Source organism: Panulirus ornatus, chromosome 9 (genome assembly GCF_036320965.1).
Source record: "Panulirus ornatus isolate Po-2019 chromosome 9, ASM3632096v1, whole genome shotgun sequence".
Taxonomy (NCBI): Eukaryota; Metazoa; Arthropoda; class Malacostraca; order Decapoda; family Palinuridae; genus Panulirus; species Panulirus ornatus.
The window spans coordinates 54,751,778-54,772,133 of record NC_092232.1 but is presented as its reverse complement, the minus strand read 5'-3'; the positions used below and the strand labels follow the sequence as shown (position 1 = coordinate 54,772,133).

Below are 20,356 nucleotides of genomic sequence, written 5' to 3'. Positions count from 1 at the left end.
TGCTGTCTGCTGTACCTCGTCTCTGTAACACCGTATGCTTGTAGTGCCTTGTCCTTGCATCAGACCATCTTTGCTTCACCTATTCTTTGCAACACCTCGCTCTACACCCTTCCTCCGCAACACCTCGCTCTACACCCTTCCTCCGCAACACCTTGTCTTTCTTACAGCTTTTTTTTTTTTACTACACCACTTCACTATTGCTCCTGTTATGTGCATCATCCCGTCCTTCATGTACCTGCTCTTTGCAACACCTCGTCCTTAGCTACACCTTTTCTCTGAAACATCCCCTTCCTGGTACACCTTTTCTACGCAACACCTCATTCCTTTACAGACCTTCTTTACTGCAATACCCACTGTGTGCAACACTCGCCCTGCAAAACTCACTGTTAAACTTACTTTTTTTCTTAATCTTCTACACTCTCGCCTCACTCTCACCAGACTCGATTCAGACAATACAGAATCTCGTCCACCACACACACACACACACACACAAATCCAAGAAAAGGTCATGATGAACTGGAAGACCTTGTGTCGCGGGGGAGAAGTGTTCAGGAACAATCGAACCTTTGTCCCAAAGATGCCGTGCCCGTCAACACAGCCGAGCGCGCCACTAGAAGGACTATTGATGGTCTGGTTGTTTAAGTGTCGTGCATAATCTCGTCCCCAGAACTTCTCTCTCTATAAATACAACCTTTGTGGCGGTTGTGGTGGCAGTAAACACACACACACACACACACACACACACACACACAGGCCTTCATCAGTTTGCCTGAGTTATGATGTACGTGTTCGCTTGGCTTCCCACTGGGGTTTTGAGAAGGAAAGACCTTGCGTAACAGGGTCGTTATTAGACGAACTTATTAGTCACTTACACGAAACGATCAATTGTGATCACATGTAATAATATAGTAATATCACAGCTTTTGGTCTTTTACTGGATCATAAACAAATATTTCCAGAAAATCTTTTTTTTACAAGAGTGATAAAGAAGGACACACATACACACACCCCAGGATCCTTGGTCATCACTCACTCCACACTTGGTCAGGTAGTGACGTATTGTATGTATTAAGGATGATAACAATAAGACACTTCACAGCTGAACATTTAAATGGCAATCAGATCCGTATACTTAGAAATCATATAAATATATCATTACGAGTGATAATTCACTTACAGCGAAGCTCTTTCATCGTTGTTGGACGATAGGGAGTACAATCCTATTAAGGAATTTCTCGCCATTGGAAAAATAATGATATAAAAGAGGGGGATATCAAGCCACCCCCACTGTCCTCATCGGAACATGGCTTTCTTCCTCTAGCTGATCCTACCTTCAGGAAGTCAGTGAGAGAGGAAGATTCTCGACTCGTTAAGCTCCCAGCCACCTCAATCAACCTAGATAAACATATGAACAACACACATACATGTTTACATACATGATTATCACATTAGTGTGAGACCTTGAGATGTACACACATAAACAGAAGCGTGACCGGACCAAAATGATAATTTTCTACTTTGGTCGCTTGGTCTCTTTCATTGGGAGTAGTGAGGTCTTTATATGAGTTAGTGGTACATGAATGGGTCGGCAGAACACCTCATGAATGTTTCTTTCTACCATGTACCACGGCAGGGATGAGGTCCATTCAATATGGCCTTCTTGTCATTTTTATAGATCGAATGAGGGAGTTTTCTCTTGGATCCACCGCTCGGCTTGGCTCAGGGAACAGTACCCCGTCTTGCAAGATGCGGATCTGGGTCTCGGACATAAAAAGGCAGGGAGGGAGATATATCATCAACTCCACCACAGACAGAGAGGAGCTGATGAAGGCAGACATCCCTTCCACCTCAGGGGGCACGGACGAATCACTTCAGGAGGCGTCGTCTTCTCTTCCACCTCGCCAGTTCGAACTACAAGTGACACTGCTCGAAGTCCGGTTCCTGGTCGTCTTCTACAGTCGCCTCTATATCGGGACTCCTGTCGGAGAGTCTGGTGGAGGAGGAGGTGTCTGTCCCATGCTGGGAGGCGTATCCTGAAGTGACGGAGAGGGACTGGAAGGACGAAGAGATGGATGTGTTGGAGGATCTGGAAATCCGCTCAGCCTCCAGTCTCTTGTAAGGTGATTTGAAGAAGGTGATGACCAGACAGACCACGAACGACATAAGACTCATGACCACCATCAAGGACACTGTGGGGCAGGCAGACGCACAGGTGAGTACATCTACGAAAACATATGTTTGCATCAACTCCAAAATATCCGTCACTCAATTTTGTGTTTCCTTGCTTGAGGAAGCATGCTAGAGGGAGCTCAAATATAGGTAACGAAATCTAACGCAACTTGGAAATCTGGGGATACAGGAGGAAGATAGCAGTCAAACACTTACCTCGAAGTATGAGGGAGAAATTCAAAGTTGAGGACAGGATGGTCAAAGCTCTAACTAAAAAGTTCCTTAAAAGAAGTCGATCCCTTCAAACTGAGAGGAACGGTTCAGTTGGAGAACATGACGAGGAATTAGGCAAAACGAGCCAACAAAATATGGGAAATAATCTTCTTTAGCCAAAGATTATCGGTCACATGGAACACGGTAAGTGAAGAGGAAATAGAAGGTGACTAACAATGAAAAAAAGATGAATTTTATGAAGGAAACGAGAAGAAAAAATATGGGGCTGTAAAAGCGTGAAATTCTTGCCCGAACAAACATTAATAAATAAGTACCAGAAAAAGTGGCAGATGAACACACACACAAACACACACACACACACACACACACACACACACACACACACAACGTAAAACACAAATGATGGACGATTTCGATTATAATGACACAGTGTGGCGGATTCCCCTGGTGACAAGGAATCACGACCACACAAGTGTCTGGTGTGTGTCTGGAAAGTATTCCTACACCAGCAGGTCAGTCAACGATCTAAGATAAGGACTGATACCCCACTATTTGCTAGATCTTATCTTCACACCTACTGACATAAATGTTGAGAATATATACGATACACCAGTTGATAAAAAGGTGATCAAGCAATGCTGGATTTTAATTATGTGGCAAATGAGGAAGTTAAAAGAGCAGAGATGAGTAAGGACCTGAGGAAGAGATAGAATCACGGAAACTATACAAACCTTAACAATTTCTATGATAACAAAGTTCGGGAAACGAAGTACAGTAGCCAGGAAGCAGAGCATCATTATGAAAGGTTCTGTGAAATTCACAGTGAAGAGAGGGGGACATGGGCGCCCTTAGTCTCAAATATAGAGGAAGAATTAAGAAAGAGGGAAAAATAATCTAAATAAAAGTTGTCAAAAAACAAATGAGCTTCGAAATGTGACAAAGATATAGCCGACACTGCAGCCAGCCAGCCAGCCAGCAGTTGCAAGGTATGAGAGAACAAGGAACGAGTATACCAGGTTAAGAAAGGAGGGACCAAGAGGCTTTGAAAATGAATATGTGGACAAGGCTGCAGGAAACCTAAAACTTTTCCATCAAATTATCAGGAGTAAATTGTATGTTAGAGAGCAGCTGATCAAGCTACCTGACCCATGGGGTAAATTTGTCGAGGATAATGTAAGGATATGCGAGGAACTGTATCACAAGTTCAGAATTGTTTCCACAGTGGAAGACACTGTTTCAGAAAACAAAGAGGGATCTAGAAAAGACATTAACAAAACACTGAAGGGTCTTGACTCATACAAGTCTTGTAGTCCAGATGAAATTTCACGAGATGTACAGAGTAGGTGTGCATGTACACTAGACAGATCTGAAATACTGTTCAAGGTGTTCCTGGAGAAAGACGAAAGTGCCAAGGGAGTGGAAAAAGGCAAACATCATATCGATTTACATGTAAGGAGACCAGGAGGAGGCGGTGAACTATAGACTAATCTCCTTGACAGGTGTTGGTCTGCTTGGGCCTGGGACAATCAGAGGGTAAATGGATGATTTTCTATGGAGGGGAAATTACCAAAGTGAAAGGCAACAAAACTTTTGGAAAATGAGGTGAACGTGTAACGAAACTCTTAGATTTCTAGAAGAGAGTGAGCTCTGTTTTAGGCAAAAAGGGAAGGCAGGTTGGACTGTTCGCATCTGGACTTCCAGAAAGTATTTGACACTATACCGCATAAGAGGTTGATTAAGAAGCTAACCCACCAGGTAGGAATAAAGGAAGGACTCCCTCAATAGAAGGGTTTAAATAAAGGACACATGTTAGAGGAGCCTCCTCCAAATAAGTGAAGGTCACCAGTGGAGTGCCCCAGGTTCTGTTCTGGGGTCGTTATTCTTCTTGATTTATGTGAACGACTCGCCAGAAAGTTTGGACTCCGACCAGAATATGTTTACAAATGATGCAAAGGTCATGAGGGAAGGGAAAAATGAGGGAGTTTACAAGGGGACCTACACAGACTCCAAAGTTGGTCTAAAGCAAGGTTGATGAAATCCAACCTCAGTAAATGTGAAGTACTGAGGATGGGACAAAGTGAAAGACGGCCTCACCAGGGTTATCATCTAGCAGGATACAAGTTTCAGGATTCTGCGTGTGAGAAAGATTTGAGAGTTGATACCGTCCATTACGACGCCAGAGTCCCACATTAGGAAAATGTTTGGCAAGCTCCTCATGTCCTCCATGAGGCCAAAACTAGAACATGCCTCTAGAGTTTCGTCACTTCACATCAAAATGCACAGAAAGCTAATAGATAAGGTGCACATGAGAGCAACAAAGGTAGTACCATAATTAAGAGAAATGAGTTACAGGGAAAGGCTAGAAGCCTGAAAAAAAAAAATCCCACCATGGAAAAGAGAAGACTGAGGGGTGACCAAATCAACACCTTTATGTGTTTGAACTAGAATGATGATGATGGAGACAGAACAGTTCTCCGAAAGATGTGGTCACAGGATTGCCCGAGAACAAAACATAAAATCAACTTGTGAAAGAAGATGTAGTAAGCATGAATGAACTGAAAGAGAATGTGGGAAATGTGAACAGCATTAGGAAGTTTAAAAAAAACTGTATGATAGAGAATGTTCAAGAGATGTAGCTCCAAGATTTGAGAACTCCCTCCCTGTAGAGTACAAATAGATAACTACAAACAGGCAGTTAATTACGAACACACAGGTACAGGCTGTGAGTGTGTATGCATGCATGAAGACGTGATACATTTCTATATAAGGTTAAGCAACGGGTCAACACCGGTATAAAAACTCTCTCCCCGTTCCACACAAATAGTGACCACTAGTAGTAATCATACGCACCAGATTAACACACATCCCTCACCTGTGTAATCCTTGGGCATTATCTCGCTCTCTGGGTCCTTGGTGCACACCTGGATGTCGGCGAACTGAGGCCTCTGGTCCTGGGCCAAGAGCGTCACTAGGGAGATGATAACCACGCCCAGGATCTGACCTGCCACACAGAGAGAAGAGAGGGTGAGGTAGTTGGCTCTGCCAGGATTGGTGAGGTGATGGAAACGGGGAGGAGGTGGGCGTCCTGTGGGTGTTGAGGTGGTAGGGAGGCGTTTCATGCTGGGGAGATGGGTGTCCTGCGGGTGTCAGAGAGGGGAGAAGGTAGTTCAAACTTGGGGAGGTGGGTGTACCCCAGGCGTTGAGGAGGTGGAATGGTAGTTCGAACTTGGGAGGTGTGTGTCTCCCGTGTGTTGAGGAGCCGTATATACCTAAGTGTATACAAATAAGGGTTTGAATCCCATCTTCATTAATTTTCAAGCTTTTTGTCTCACGCACATATGGCGGTTCACGTAAGACAATGTCCCCAGGGACTGGCTTGCCTTCTTAAAGAAAGTAAAAATTTTTTTTTGTCAAAGTCGCCGACGAGATGCGGGGAAAAGCGTGCTTTATTCATAACCATCTCAGACGCAAGGGAAGATCATAAATAGGAAAAAATATAATAATAGGAAAGAAGGAGATATCACGATAGTCAATCCTCGTATGTCTCGTCTCCAACACAGGAGGTATGGAAAGCAGCAGCCAGAGGTGGGTGTTGGTAGGTTCCTCACCTGACAGAAAGATGAAGGCAGTACTGATGGATTCCTCCACTGGGTACGTCGCCTCTACCGCCAGTTCCAAGCCTATCGGGTACGACCCGAGCCCGAAGAACCCGAAGAGACCCGCACTGACGGCGACGATGGCTGGCTGACCCGGGACCATGAACATCTGCCGAGAGGGGGGTCGAACCCTGGTGTCAGTTACCTTGCGCTTCAGGAATACGATTCTTTTAATATATCAGGATTACCTGGGTATTTAGATACTGGCCCTAAAAAAGTAATGATACTTCCCTTCTTTTAATGATTACCCGATTGGACAAGAACCCGGTAGCTTTCGATATCTGGATACCAGTGTTTTGATTCCCGAGTTCTACTGGTGTGAAATGTGAGTTCCATTGTTCTGATAACTAAGTCCTAGTCTTTTGATATCAAAGTGCCGTTAAATAGTGATATCAATATATCAATATACCAGACCGCAACATCAAGAACCCAGAAGTTGTATATCAGAGAACACAAAAATAAGGAAAAGGTCCCCTGGCGGCCATTCGAAAACCTAAGGGAGCCATGTGGTTCACTGAGCCTCGGGTAAACAGTCTGAGGTGTTACTATGGTGTTCATTGGTGAAGATGATGCTCTTGCATACGTCGTCCATCTTCTGGTTGCTGGACTGTCTCTCAGAAAGATCACAGAGCAACAAACACACGCAGGTTAAGACGAGAAGTTTTTCAGAGGTTTCGGGTTTGTGATTCATCCGAAGCTTCGCTTAGAACTTTTTTCTGTTCAACTTTCACGTCACTCAGAGTCTGCTGGGAGGATGGCCTCAGTCTGCTGGTATTTGTCCCAAATGTAACAAGTATAACATCATCACAGACTCATTTGCATACTCAAAAATGAAATTGGCTGATATACTTAAGTTCTGAAAAAGATATCTATCCTTTACGATCCTCAGGAGCGAGCAAGTTTGTCGAAAGAATGTGGAATGGCGCGCGCACACACACACACACACACACACACACACACACACACACACACACTAGCAGACACACACGCACACACACACACACACACACACACACACACACACACACGATGTAGTGTGTAAGTCAAAAGAGAGAATAATGGACCAGTACTTTCATCGCAGGAAGTCTGAGAAATTCAAATCATGCGCTGGCGAGAGTGACTCCCAGTGTCAACACATCGTATATCAAACTGATGATATCGGCGGTCGAGATAACAGACATGTTTACACTCTGGCGGTCATTCTTACGAGCGTTTTCTGAGTCAGTGTCGGGATGATGGACGCGACATCAATGCTGGAGATAAACTCTATAACATGAGACGATTCTCGCTCGCTTGACGCCCTCGATGTTGTGTTATCCTCAAGACACAGTAGTGCATCCTAGTGGGTCGAGGGTATGGGTCTGGCCGGGAGATTCCGTGCCACAGTACCCAAGTAAGGAGGGTTAGATCCGACCGTCTGTTTACACTTGCTGAGAAGGTTAGCGACCTCAATAATAGTTACATGGTCATTACGCACACACACACACACACACACACTAGTGTATGCCCTAATCTTTTTCCCTTATCTAAATATATCCCTGGGGAGAGGGGAGAAAAATTACTACCCACGTACCTCCTGCGTGTCTTAGAAGAAGACTAAGAGGGGCGAGCTTGCAGGAGAAGAGGGTGCTAGGAAGCCCTCCCCTCCTGTGCTACCACTGTCCAAAAGGAGGAACAGAAGAAAGAAGCAAGTGCAGATTTCTTTTCTTCTTCGGCTCAGTTAAAGTTCTTGACGCTACCTCGCTGAAGGTAGGAAAAGCGACTACATAAGAAATATAAATGAATAGATCACATCTTGTGTCCATAAGACCCGCAGTGAGGAACCTCTGTAATTTTGGATGTTGAATTTGCCGAGTTCGTTAACAAAACAGTCGTTCAAAAGCTCATGAACTTACGAGATTAAGGAAATCATCGTCTTCGCCACGGGGAAGACCTTCCCATGATGCGGACCGCATGACGCGCCCTTACCTCCAACATCACGATGCAGAAGATGGCGGCAAAGCCGTAGAAGAGCAAGGTGATGGGGCCGAAGGCCTTTGTCCTGTCGGCCAGGATGCCGGTCACGGCTGAACCAGCGAGGCCGCTCAGGATCATCACCGCGTTAGCCACACCGCTGAATATCTGTGGGAGGAGGACGTCCAGGTGAGAATATCTGTGGGAAGACGGACGTCCAGGTGAGAATATCTGTGGGAGGACGGACGTCCAGGTGAGAATATCTGAGGGAGGAGGACATCCAGATGAGAGGGATGAGTGGATTGTAGAGAGGTGAGTGAAGGAACAGGGATGATGAGTCAGGTGAGGACGAGATGAGAGAGAGAGAGAGAGAGAGAGAGAGAGAGAGAGAGAGAGAGAGATGGATGGCCTCCTACAAGACACAAGTCGGCCTGAATATCAAGACAGAAATAACATCCATAGTGAACAGTGAGTAACATGCACATGCCTCGACCTGGGAAGCAACTGAGTGAATTGGTAAAGCATCTAGTAGACTGGGAGACCGCCAGGTGCACAGTGTAGCCATCGTTTGTACGTTATATATCCAACATCTTATAAGGAAATGAAGGACTTTGAGGCACTAACGTCGTGGTATCCTAAAGGACAGAGAAGTTGCTGTGTGAGGGTGACGAGGGAGGAGAAGATCGCCACTCCACACCCTAGGGAGATCAGCAGCAAGAGGTAGGGCATCGTGGTGAAGGCTTCCCTCAGCTGGTGCAGGTAGGGCGCCCTGTCTCTCTCCCCACACTCGGCGCTGTAGCTAGGCGGCGTCGGAGGTTTCGACCTGCAAAAATGAAGAGAGTCAGAGGACATCATCGAGGACGCATGGAGTCTGAATCTATCTTTAAATAAGGTTACACACAATGCTCGATGCTTATTAATCAAACACATGAAACTATCCTGGTGCCTCGTATTCAAATCCAGTTCCCTTTATGATAATGAGAATTCATATAAATTGATAACTTTGAACCCATATCCAGTTCCCTTTATGACACTGAAAATTTATATATAAATTGATAATTACGATCCCATCACTGCCCCACTGGACGCGTCATGTCTTGCGTCAAAAGGCTGCGATACTTGCGCAGTGAAGATTAAACGTCTGAGTCATAAGTGTTATCTTCCATAGGAAAGTGATATTACTTTGAACTTTAGAGACGTTGTTCGTTCCACCAATCTTAAGAACAAGAAATTGTTCAGTATTGAACAGGCAGAACGGTAGTGTTCATACTGTATTAAACATCAGAGATGAAGAATCGTCATCGCTGTATTTCTCTATCATACATGGACTACACAATAACTTCTGCATTATACACTAACTACAGTATACTGCATCATACACGGACTACAATACACGGCATCATACAAGGACTGCATCATAACTACTGCATAATACACCATTCCTCCCACTGGGCCATCTATCTGTCCCTCTCTCCTAACCCCCATCCTGCTCCATCATCCCTTTCTCTTCCTCCTCCTCCTCCTCCTCCTCTTCCTCCTCCTCCTCCTCCTCCTCCTCCCTCTTCTCTTCCTCCCCCTCCTCCTCCTCCTCCCTCTCCTCCTCCCTCTCCTCTTCCTCCCCCTCCTCCTCCTCCCGAGGACGACCCACCTGTTGATGCAGACGAGGGTGACCACCTGGACGAGGACGGCCACGCCGCCGTGGACATAGTTCATCATCGGCAGGTGGGTCTTGTCCGGGACCAGGAGGGGAGATGTGACCTGCGCCACCAGAATCCCCACTGTGTTGGCTGTGGGGAGGAGAGAGGGGAGAGGACACGTCAGTGTGGGGAGGAGAGAGGGGAGAGGACACGTCAGTGTGGGGAGGAGGGAGGGGAGAGGACACGTCATTGTGGGGAAGAGAGAGGGGAGAGGACACGTTAGTGTGGGGAGGGGAGAGGGGAGGAAGTCAGTGAGAGGGGCAGACGTCAGTGGAAACGTTGAGGGTGATGTGGCTAATGACATCACCCGAGACATGTGCTGAAGTTCCGAAATTTCAGTACATTGTGACTGTGTTCTGACCATAAGCCAAATCTACACACACACACACACAGGTTTCCCACCCTGAAGGAGTCCATACATTCCCTGCTGCTGACCTTAGCGCAGCCCCTATTTACATAGTCAGTGGGTGAAGAAACAAGAACTAATAATGTAGATGGCAGAGCATCAACAACCACCATCATCTCTGGAGAGATACACTGTAATGGGTCGAGATCTTGTCTGTGTTTACCTAACCAGGAGACCGGTTGAGGGCTTGGAAGTCTCCTTTATCTCTCACAAATTAATAACGTGAGTGGATGAGCCCCTGACCTTATCTGTTATCTCACTGAAGCTGTTGACGTGATAATGAACGGGACATAATCGTTCGTAGTCTACAGATACAAAGCACTTATGCCTAAGAGCTTAGGAGGTGTCGCTCAACAGAAAAAAAATCGAAATATATCCTGAACGAAGTAGGAGAAAATATCCTAAAGCAAGAAGTATTGATAAAGAATCTTACACCAAACTTTGTTTCACAACTCGGATCAAAACATCGAAAAACAAAAACATCGAAAAACAATGACGCATCGTCGGCGAAGGACAGAATCTCCTTTCGTCTATTGTACTAAGGTAGGAGAATCGATTGTATATCCAAATGGCAGACGAAAAGATAAGCATCAATATACATTTGAAATATCATAGTATCCGAATACAAGGTCCAGCTACTGTATGGTCAAAGCTCACCTTACCATAAGGAAATCTATCGCTATAGTGTTATGAGAACATACCGATACAATACGATACCTCGTCTGATTCTGTCATGTATACATTTTGTACGTTTGTAAGTGCATGTGTATGTGTGTGTGTGTATGTGTGTGTGTGTGTGTGTGTGTGTGTGTGTATACACGGCTGAGTTCATGGGTGCAGCTGTGGACATTTATATGATACGATCCCTAACTAGTATCCCAAGGCGCTGCACTTTCAACTGACAAGAGAAAAGGTGATTCAAACACCTTCGCCAAGCCAACTCTACGCCTATCTAGACCCACCTGACCTTACAGACGTCTCCTGGTGACCTCGGGTGGCCAGAGTATGATAAGATAAACCATCAAGACTGAGTTGTATCTTATCAAGACGGGTGAAAGATGTCGAGCCCTCCCGACAGATATTTAACACATATGTTTAGTTCCTCCTTCGTCTTCTTCATCTTTCGTTTTCTTTTCTCATACCCATCATAAGGGTCACTGGCTCTTGACCCGGTTGAACAGGTCATTTTCCACCAAGGGGGGGGGGGGGGGGTGAGGGACTAAGTAACTGGCAGATAGATTCACAATCGCATATTAAATAGGGTTGCTGACCTAATGACCTTCCTCATAGGTGGCTGGCCGTAATGACCCAAGAAACAACAACATAGATACAACAAGGTAGGATTCGGTCGCCCGTCTTGTTGGAGGTGGACGGGCGGTGATGGGATGCGAGTTGTGTGGATTGCTTGTTGTTTATCTTCTTATGGCCTCATCAGAACCCTGTCTTCCAAGAGATAAAGAGGAGAGACTTTCCCAGAGGAGGAAGGGGAGACCCCCACAGAGGAGGAGGGAAGAGGTGGAAGTTGTCAGTACTCACAGAGGGAGAGGATGGTGGTGGAGAGCGCCCTGCCGTCCTCAGGGAACCACAGCTGCGACAGCTTCGTCGGGATGAAGAGCACGAAGCACTGGGCCATCCCGGCGAAGGTCTGCGGGAGGAGGCAGGGGCTGTGAAACCCTGTAGTTCACACTAACCCCAAAGTAATATGCTCCACTCACTCACACTCTCGTCAATCGTTAGTTAAGATAAATAAAGGCGATTGCTCATTTCCCCACAACATACCACTGCTTCTCACAACATGATCCAAGTTTTACGAGGTCCACATCCAGTTACCTAGTGCTTGATGTACACAACACTTGTCTGGCGTCACCGATAAACACCCGTAGGCAGACAAAACGTGTCAATAATCTTGTACTCATAGGGTTATTTTAATCGTAAATACAGTGATCACAACCTTATGCTTACGTAGCACCATTTATATGTATACACATTCAGCCTATAATTACCTCTTCATGTTATCACCATCAGATTACTTTTTTGCGTATGTGTGTGTGTGTGTGTGTGCCAAGGACACGACACAATCTTAGTCTATAAGTGATACTTCTTGCGTGAATCTGCAGACCCTGGTCGATAAGATACAGTCAAGACGATGCAGGAGAGTGTCCTCCTGCTTTCTCACAATCAAGGATTATGGTTAAGTTAAACCTCGGGAGGTGAGTAACATGATACTCTGTCTTCATAACATCCCTGCACCCAGATGTCAGACTTTGTAAACTGAGGCAGGGATCCCTTACCAGGATTCCTCTCCCCTCCCTGTTCAAAACCACGTACATCACATCTCTTTTGGGTTCAACACCAGGTGGTCAGATCCTCTTTCCTCCCTTGCTTAAAGTCCCTTACACTACGAGGTTAGGATCCTCTTAATCCATATGGTTACAGCTACATACTTCCTTATAATCGAGACACCTACATGCTGTAGGCCCACAACCAAATCCTCCTTTAACCTTATTGCTTCTACGCATTACATATTCACTGCCTAGAGTTCTTGACCCTCACAGGTAACCCACTATCTGAACATCATTTTCCTCGAGATCAGAATACTCTAAGTTCTTTTAGCCGAAACATTTTGTCAGGTGTACCTAGGTCCTCTTACTCTACCTGGCTGGAAATATCTACTCTTCGTTGGTAAACACTTTCGCAGTGTCAGGGTTGCATGTGTCCACTGGCCAGCGAGAGCCGCCCTCTTCATCAAATTCATCCACAGTTTGTGGCCAAAGTCCTTGCATTCTGGGATCAGGAATTCCTACACCTCTTGAGCTGCGTGGACGACACTCGCTCCTGCCACAGTCATCTAAAACTGTGGTTAAAGAAGATTACGTCCAATGCACAGAGGCCCCTATGTAGACCGTTTGGCATGAGACTCCAGAGGCCTTAATACGATATCTGTTATGAGACTCGTCCTAACACTAGAAATGTGCCTCCATGAACTCCGTTGTGAGAGCCTCCAGTGCCTATGGTGAAAGACTCTAGTATCTGTGGTAAGAGCACCCAATGGTAAGAGACCCCAGTACCTGTGCTGAAAAAAAAATCCCTCAGTACCCACCTGGCCTGTGATGGAGACGGCAAACTGAGCTGGGAGGCTGGAGATGAGGCCTGAGGTGGAGACGGTTCGCATCACACCCCCTAGGCAGTTGAGCGCCGACCCGATGTGAATCTGTGGAGCAGGAGAGGAAGGGGTCGATTTCAAAAGAGATTTTGTGAATGTCATTGACAATACTCGAAGTGAAAAACAAATACTGGTAACTCGGATCAGCAGACAGAATATCGTTTACTACGACATAATAATACTGAGATTTCCAATACAATGAAAGATAATAAGTATACACATTTAATACATCGGAATAAATCTAAATCTTTGAGGCAGAACAATGTGTTAATACCGGGGAAAAGAGACGACATGGGAATGTTATCTTCAGCCACACGATGTACGTTCTTCCTGATATTCAGTAGTATTAAAGACTTTATATTATAGGTAGTCTTGTTTACATATTCCTAGTAGGAATCGAATACCATATGAAATAATTATGTAGACTGGAATAGTGTCTTTGCGGACGATTGTTAGAATCATGATTATTACAGTCGCCTGGCTGAGTGTTAAGAGTCAAAAGGCTGAGTGTAAGATTTAAGTTCAGTCGTGCCTCAGACTCCATGAAGGCATTAAAACAGATTTCTTGATGGCTACTTCAGATTTCCTACAAGTGTTCCTATCCTGAGCATATACCAGTAGAGAGAAGTATTGTAGTATCATGTGTGAGGAGATATACCTACGTCTCACCATTTAAACTCACACCCCACCTAACCTATTCCTCAACCTTGCTTTTATTCTCACTTATTCTTAAGTTTCTCCTTTCACACACTTTTCCAAAGTCAGTCACCAACTTCTGCAGTTTCTCACTTGAATCAGCTGGTCACCAGTGCTGCACCATCGGCGAACAACAACTGACTCACTTCCCAGGCCGTGTCATCCCCAACAGACTCGCCCTTCCCTCGCCACCTGCATGTCCTGGGCACCACAGATACCCAACACTAGGGATAACCAAAACCAATATCTAGTCTTCCAAAGACCCATCTGATCTCATTATCACTTCATTATCCCATGTTCTCTCCTCATTATCACTTCATTATCCCATGTTCTCTCCTCATTATCACTTCATTATCCCATGTTCTCTCCTCATTATCACTTCATTATCCCATGTTCTCTCCTCATTATCACTTCATTATCCCATGTTCTCTCCTCATTATCACTTCATTATCCCATGTTCTCTCCTCATTATCACTTCATTATCCTATGTTCTCTCCTCATTATCACTTCATTATCCCATGTTCTCTCCTCATTATCACTTCATTATCCCATGTTCTCTCCTCATTATCACTTCATTATCCCATGTTCTCTCCTCATTATCACTTCATTATCCCATGTTCTCTCCTCATTCCTCATCTTCTACGAACACCTTCCCCCCATACCACCAACCTACCCACTATGCCCCTCATGTACTCACGACGGGGGCCAGACCGAGGGAGTTGACGCAGATGGTGGAGATGAAGGTGAAGGGGAAGGCAACGACGAGGTACACCACGCTGAACCAGTTGATGGCCGACACCTCAACCTGGAAGTACTCAGACGCCTTGTATGCCACCGGCGCTATGTTGATCCACAGCTGAGGAGAGGCTACGTATTACCAGCTGAGCCAAGTGTTATCACCAGCTGGTAATAACACCAGCTGGTGTTGTTATTACCAGCTGGTGTTATTACCAGCTGGGCGAGATATGACTGGCTGGGCAAGGTATCATCAGAGTGGCCAAGTTATATTCTGGTGAAAACCATAATGTCATCAGGTCAAGATATTACCATCAGGTCAAGATATCACTACTAGGTCATATATATATATATATATATATATATATATATATATATATATATATATATATATATATATATATATATATATATATATATATATATACAGATAGATAGATAGATATATATAGATAGATAGATATACCGAGGCGTTGGATATGTTCAGTAGGAGAACGGTGATGAGTACGGCCCAGCGTTGTGGGTACAGTGGGAACACGGCGGCGCGCGGCCCAGCCTCAGCCAGCCCGACCTCCACCATACCAGGACTGCCCTCCCTCTCCTCCTGCACCACCTCCCCGTCGGTCACGCTATCCTCCATGGTGGCGCCCCTCTGTCCTGCGGGAGAAACTGGGAGGTAAACATTGTGAGCGGGGCTTCTACGTGCCATGTGAACGACTCATTCCTCAGCAAAGCATAACAAAGGTTATAGGAAGATTTCATGGATGTAAAATGATAAACAAAAGATGAATGTGAAAATATATGCTCATAACTGCTTAGGGATGATAAAGGTATTTGGAGAGGTCGAATAGCTCAGAGAGAGAGAGAGAGAGAGAGAGAGAGAGAGAGAGAGAGAGAGAGAGAGAGAGAGAGAGAGCTAACGACTATCATTAATGAATCATAATTAGTTGACTTTACTTCCCCAAACTCAAAAACTCCTGTATTTACCTCCCTCACCACATCCATCCAGAAACATTTAAACAACCATGGGGACATCACACACCCCTGCCGCAGACCCACAGTCAGTGGAACCCAGTTACTCTCCTTTCTTCCTACTCGTACACATGCCTTATGCACTTGATTAAAAAAATCTTATTGCTTCAAGTAGCTTTCCTACTACATCATATATTCTTTAGACCTTCCAAAGGCATCTCTATCAACACTATCATATGCGTTCTCCAGATCCATGAATGCCACATACACATCCATCAGTTTCTCTAAGTATTTCTCACACACATTCTTTACAGCGAACGCCTGATCCATACATCCTCTACCACTTCTGAAACCACACTGTTCCTGCCCAACCATTCCGATGCTCTGCACATCACTTTACCTTCTCAGTCACTACCCTCTCATGCCATACCATCCACTTCAGCCACCCTGCAATACCATCCACTTCAGCCACCTTGCAATACCATCCACTTCAGCTACCTTGCAATACCATCCACTTCAACCACCTTGCAATACCATCCACTTCAGCCACCTTGCAATACCATCCACTTCAGCCACCCTGCAATACCATCCACTTCAGCCACCCTGCAATACCATCCACTTCAGCCACCTTGCAATACCATCCACTTCAGCTACCTTGCAATACCATCCACTTCAACCACCTTGCAATACCATCCACTTCAGCCACCTTGCAATACCATCCACTTCAACCACCTTGCAATACCATCCACATCAGCGACCTTGCAATACCATCCACTTCAACCACCTTGCAATACCATCCACATCAGCCACCTTGCAATACCATCAACCTCAGCCACCTTGCAATACCATCAACCTCAGCCACCTTGCAATACCATCCACTTCAGCCACCTTGCAATACCATCCACTTCAGCCACCTTGCCACTTTTCATCTTACATGCCTGGCTCCTCCTGTTTCGTCTTTCAGAAATTGAGGTACAAGAAGTGGGGGGAGGGTGGAGTTTCCAGGTCCCCCGCTCCCGCCCCCTTCAGTCGCATGAAATACGGAGGTAAAATTCTTTCTTCCCTTCTCCATAATTATAGAATTTAATTCGTACAACAGCTTACGGCAGGATGGAGATGTCTCATGATGTGGGTGACTATCATCATGACTTGCGAGGTATGGCGAAAGAGATGGAGCTGAGCTCAATATATCACTACCTCGCATTCTATTACATTTACTAATTCAGTGATAAAAGAGCCGTCAAGAGCTCGTGATTAGATTATAACAAGTGCCACGGTAACTGTGAAAGCAAGTGACCCTGAATGCAGCAGGAAGCTCGCCTGGTGAGACGCTAAGGAAACATCTTACTGCAACGTTGCCACAAGAACTCTGAATGGCGTCTTTGAAAGGAATACAAAGAAATACAAAAGAAATTCAAGCAGCAACAGACCACTTGGTCCCTTCCAAGCTGTTTGTGGAAGAGACGTGAATATCATAGTGTGGTGACAGTAGAAATTAGTACATATCAAAGATGCAATTTTCACGTCAATTCTTGATACCTCAGCAGAATTCTAAAACATGGGTTGTAGGATCCTCAGTACCGTGTCTGAGTACCCCAGCAGAGTACTAAGGTCTTCGGCACCGTCTCACGGGATCCAGACAGGTTTTCCTAACACAAACTCCGGCCGTCTGAAGCCATGTGAGTTCTCTTTTCCAAGGCCATGGAGTAATTAGGTCGTCTATCTTACGGTGTTGTGAGCCAAGCGCGATGAAACAAGGACCAGAACAGTACCATTGTTTCAGCCGACAACCCTCCCACCCCAGGATGATACCCCCGGTGTTATCGAACAGAGAACAGTAACACACGCCCCTCCCCTACTTCATGGGGACGCCGCATCCAAGCACCAGGAGTGACTGTGCCAGTTACCCGACACCAAAGTACGTGAGCCGAGTACCCTTAAACCCAGATGGTACCCGTGACTCACACGAGCTGTGTTTACTTCGAGAATGTACGATTATATCGATGATCAGTTTCAGGTGTCTTATGTCCAGGGACCTCGGTCTGTCTTATTTAAAGTCCAAGGGGGTCCGGTCTATCTAGGGTTCCAGAGGGTCTGACTTATCTAGGATACCAGGTGATCTGATTTATCCAAGGATCCAGGGGGTCTAACTTATCTAGAGTCTCAGGGGGTCCGGCCTATTCAGGATTCCACGGGGTCTGACTTTTCCAACGTTCTAAGGGGTCTGACTTACCCAGTTTCAAGGGTCTAACTTATCCAGAGTTCCAGGGTGTATGAACTATTAAGGGTTCCAGTTTGTTTGATTTTTTCAGAATTCCAGGGATCTGACTTATCCAGGTTTCCAGAAGGATTAGTTTTATCCAAATTTCCGGTGGTTTAACCTATTAAGGGTATCAGGTTGTCTGACTTATCCACAGTTCTAGGGAGGTCTGATTTATCTAAGGTTCCATCAGGTCTGATTTATCTAAGGTTCCATGGGGTCTGATTCATCCGAAGTTCCAGGGATCTGAGTAATCCAAAGTTCCAAGAGGCTGTATTATTAAAGGTATTGAGGGGTGTGATATAATTGGTTCCAGAGCGTCTATCTTTTCCATCTAGAGATCTGTCATATCCAAAGTTTTATGGGGTTTGCCTTATAAAGGATTCCAGGGAGTTGTCTAATCCAAAGTTCCAGGGAATCTATTATATTCAAGGTTCTAGGGAGTTTGTCGTATCTAAGGTTCTAGGGGTCTGCCTCATTTAAGATTCTAGGATGTTTGTCTTATCCAAGGTTTCAAGGATTTTATTCTATTCAAGGTTCCACGGGTCTGCCTTATCCAAGGTTCTATGGGGTAAGTCATATCCAAGTTCCAGGGAGTGTCTTACCCACCTACCAGTGGGTCTACCTTATCCAAGGTTCCAGTAGTTGTCTCATGCAGTGATTCCAGGGTCATGTATTATCTAAGCTTTTCCAATGTTCCAGAGGGTCTGCTTTATATGGAACTTCAATGGTTCTTTTATTTCCAGGATTCCATGAAGTTTTCCTGATTCATAATTCATACCTGATTCATACCCAAAAAGGAAAAACTGGACTGTATTATCCATTTCTTCAAGAAGCTATCCATCTCCAGCAGACCCTACTAAACGACAGTCTTTCCCTTCCAGAAATTTAGAGAGCACTCGTTTTCCAGGCCTCAAGAAGGCTTTTCTTATCTAGGTTTCTTAGAAACCTTCCTTAGAGCTTAACACTATATATAAACTTATGGAGAATATGTGCATTCTATTCATAAACTCAAATACCAGTATGTCTGCTAATATCTACTTCATTCACTCATTCATTAGGTACTAAATCAAAATTAAACACAGGATTCATTTAACTCAGCAACCTCCACCTCAAAGTCAGCTGGGCATAACCGTACACCTAATCTCTGTCGTCTACAAGAATGTAGAACTGTTAGTTGTGTTAATGCACCTGGCCCTGAACACCTACGTTCTCTGTAGAGAATGACATATAATAGGGGTTTGCCAACGTATATTATATCTCTAATACAAATGTATATTTCAGTAAGAAATTGAAATGGAAGCTATGAATGGTATCTATATCTCTTGTACTGCGACAAGCTTTTCCCGTAATACAGGAAGCACTTGTGATTTTTATTTTTATGATAAGGCCTTTATGATTTTAATAAAGAAATGAGAAGACTCGTCAGCAAAGATGAACATAAGGCGGCAAGAAACAAAGAAGGAGAGAACTTCATTTTGACGGAAACGAGTGTCCAGATGACTCACGCTCACATGACAGTAAACTTACCGTAGTAGAGAAGGTTTTTCACTTACTTCTGACCGCCTATGAGACGTGTTTACTCTCCCAGCCAGCGAATAAACTTCCGTTGCGTTGAGACGGACACTGTGGCGGTTAGGCGGCTTCCAAATGTCACTCTCATACAATAAGTATTCTCGCCGACGATCAACACTGTTATACTTGCCACCTCCTCCCACTCGCTCTCCTCACCGTACCGGAGACCAGCCGACACTACCCAACTCAAGGCCACTCTGGGTTTACTCAACATTCACTATGAGCTTTATCTGTAGTCAGTAACGCCGGTGGAAGAGGAGTGATCAGATACATATCATTAGTATTATGGTATTTGGACGCCAATATGTTTAGATAGCACTTTTAGTGTCAACAAATGCGTAAATCTAATCATTCGATTGAATCCTGTGTTTCAACAGATGCGTATATGAAGAAGCAATATGAACAACTGCATGGATATCAGTTAATCTCTCGCCTTTAGAACCTTACGTAAAAATGGTGAATTAACTTTGTATGATACATGAAGATGTGAATGGCCCTAGTTCCAGCAGTACTCAATGGCTAGTCATAACAATCAGCTGATAAGTTACAATACTGTTGGCATACTGCTTAGAACTTAGAACCCCGTAGAACTTTAATCAATTATGCTTTGGACATCTTGCTGAGGCAGCCATGATAGATATGATTCTGTTTTCAATGATAATCACCAAGGAACATATATTCAAGGTCGGACTAAAGTTGTATGGGGGAAAAGATGTTAGAAGTAGCAAAGATGAATGAAAATGATAATGTAAGCCTTTACTTTATATATGTGATGGGGATGATTTATTCTTTTGTTGTCAGCTAAAGTTTATGACATCAGCTGGATAAGTTTGTGACATT

The 20,356-nt window shown here is 44.8% G+C and overlaps 2 protein-coding genes across 3 annotated transcripts in view; one reads left to right on the top strand and one right to left on the bottom strand.

Annotated features, from left to right (window-relative positions):
* Positions 1-1,092: 1,092 nt before the first annotated feature.
* Positions 1,093-19,700, bottom strand: LOC139750433 (uncharacterized protein B0416.5-like). 2 transcript variants are annotated; one of them, XM_071665233.1, is made up of 11 exons: positions 19,498-19,700; positions 15,176-15,366; positions 14,672-14,830; positions 13,216-13,326; positions 11,652-11,760; positions 9,661-9,799; positions 8,637-8,835; positions 8,028-8,180; positions 6,012-6,168; positions 5,276-5,404; positions 1,093-2,189 (listed from the first exon to the last, which is right to left on the bottom strand). In XM_071665233.1, exons 2-11 carry the CDS (start codon positions 15,347-15,349, stop codon positions 1,912-1,914), a joined length of 1,608 nt encoding a protein of 535 aa, XP_071521334.1. In that variant the 5' UTR covers positions 15,350-15,366; positions 19,498-19,700; the 3' UTR covers positions 1,093-1,911. The 2 variants fall into 2 exon arrangements, with proteins under 2 accessions (XP_071521334.1, XP_071521335.1); XM_071665234.1 differs by having other exon boundaries at positions 1,771-2,189; positions 15,176-15,378; positions 19,498-19,637.
* Positions 19,701-19,759: 59 nt separating this feature from the next.
* Positions 19,760-20,356, top strand: part of LOC139750432 (eukaryotic translation initiation factor 3 subunit D-like) — a 34,266-nt gene continuing 33,669 nt past the window's right edge. Inside the window, exon 1 of the mRNA XM_071665232.1 lies at positions 19,760-19,804. The gene's annotated coding sequence lies outside the window, so the exon portion shown is untranslated. The remainder of the gene's footprint in view (positions 19,805-20,356) is intronic.

Excerpts from the sequence above, each read along its gene's own strand:
- LOC139750433 (XM_071665233.1), bottom strand. The coding sequence starts at position 15,349 with ATGGAGGATAGCGTGACCGACGGGGAGGTGGTGCAGGAGGAGAGGGAG. Across the intron at positions 8,836-9,660 it reads ACCCTCGTCTGCATCAACAG|GTCGAAACCTCCGACGCCGC; the intron begins GTGGGTCGTCCT and ends TCATTTTTGCAG. Across the intron at positions 8,181-8,636 it reads GTCCTTTAGGATACCACGAC|ATATTCAGCGGTGTGGCTAA; the intron begins GTTAGTGCCTCA and ends CTCCTCCCACAG.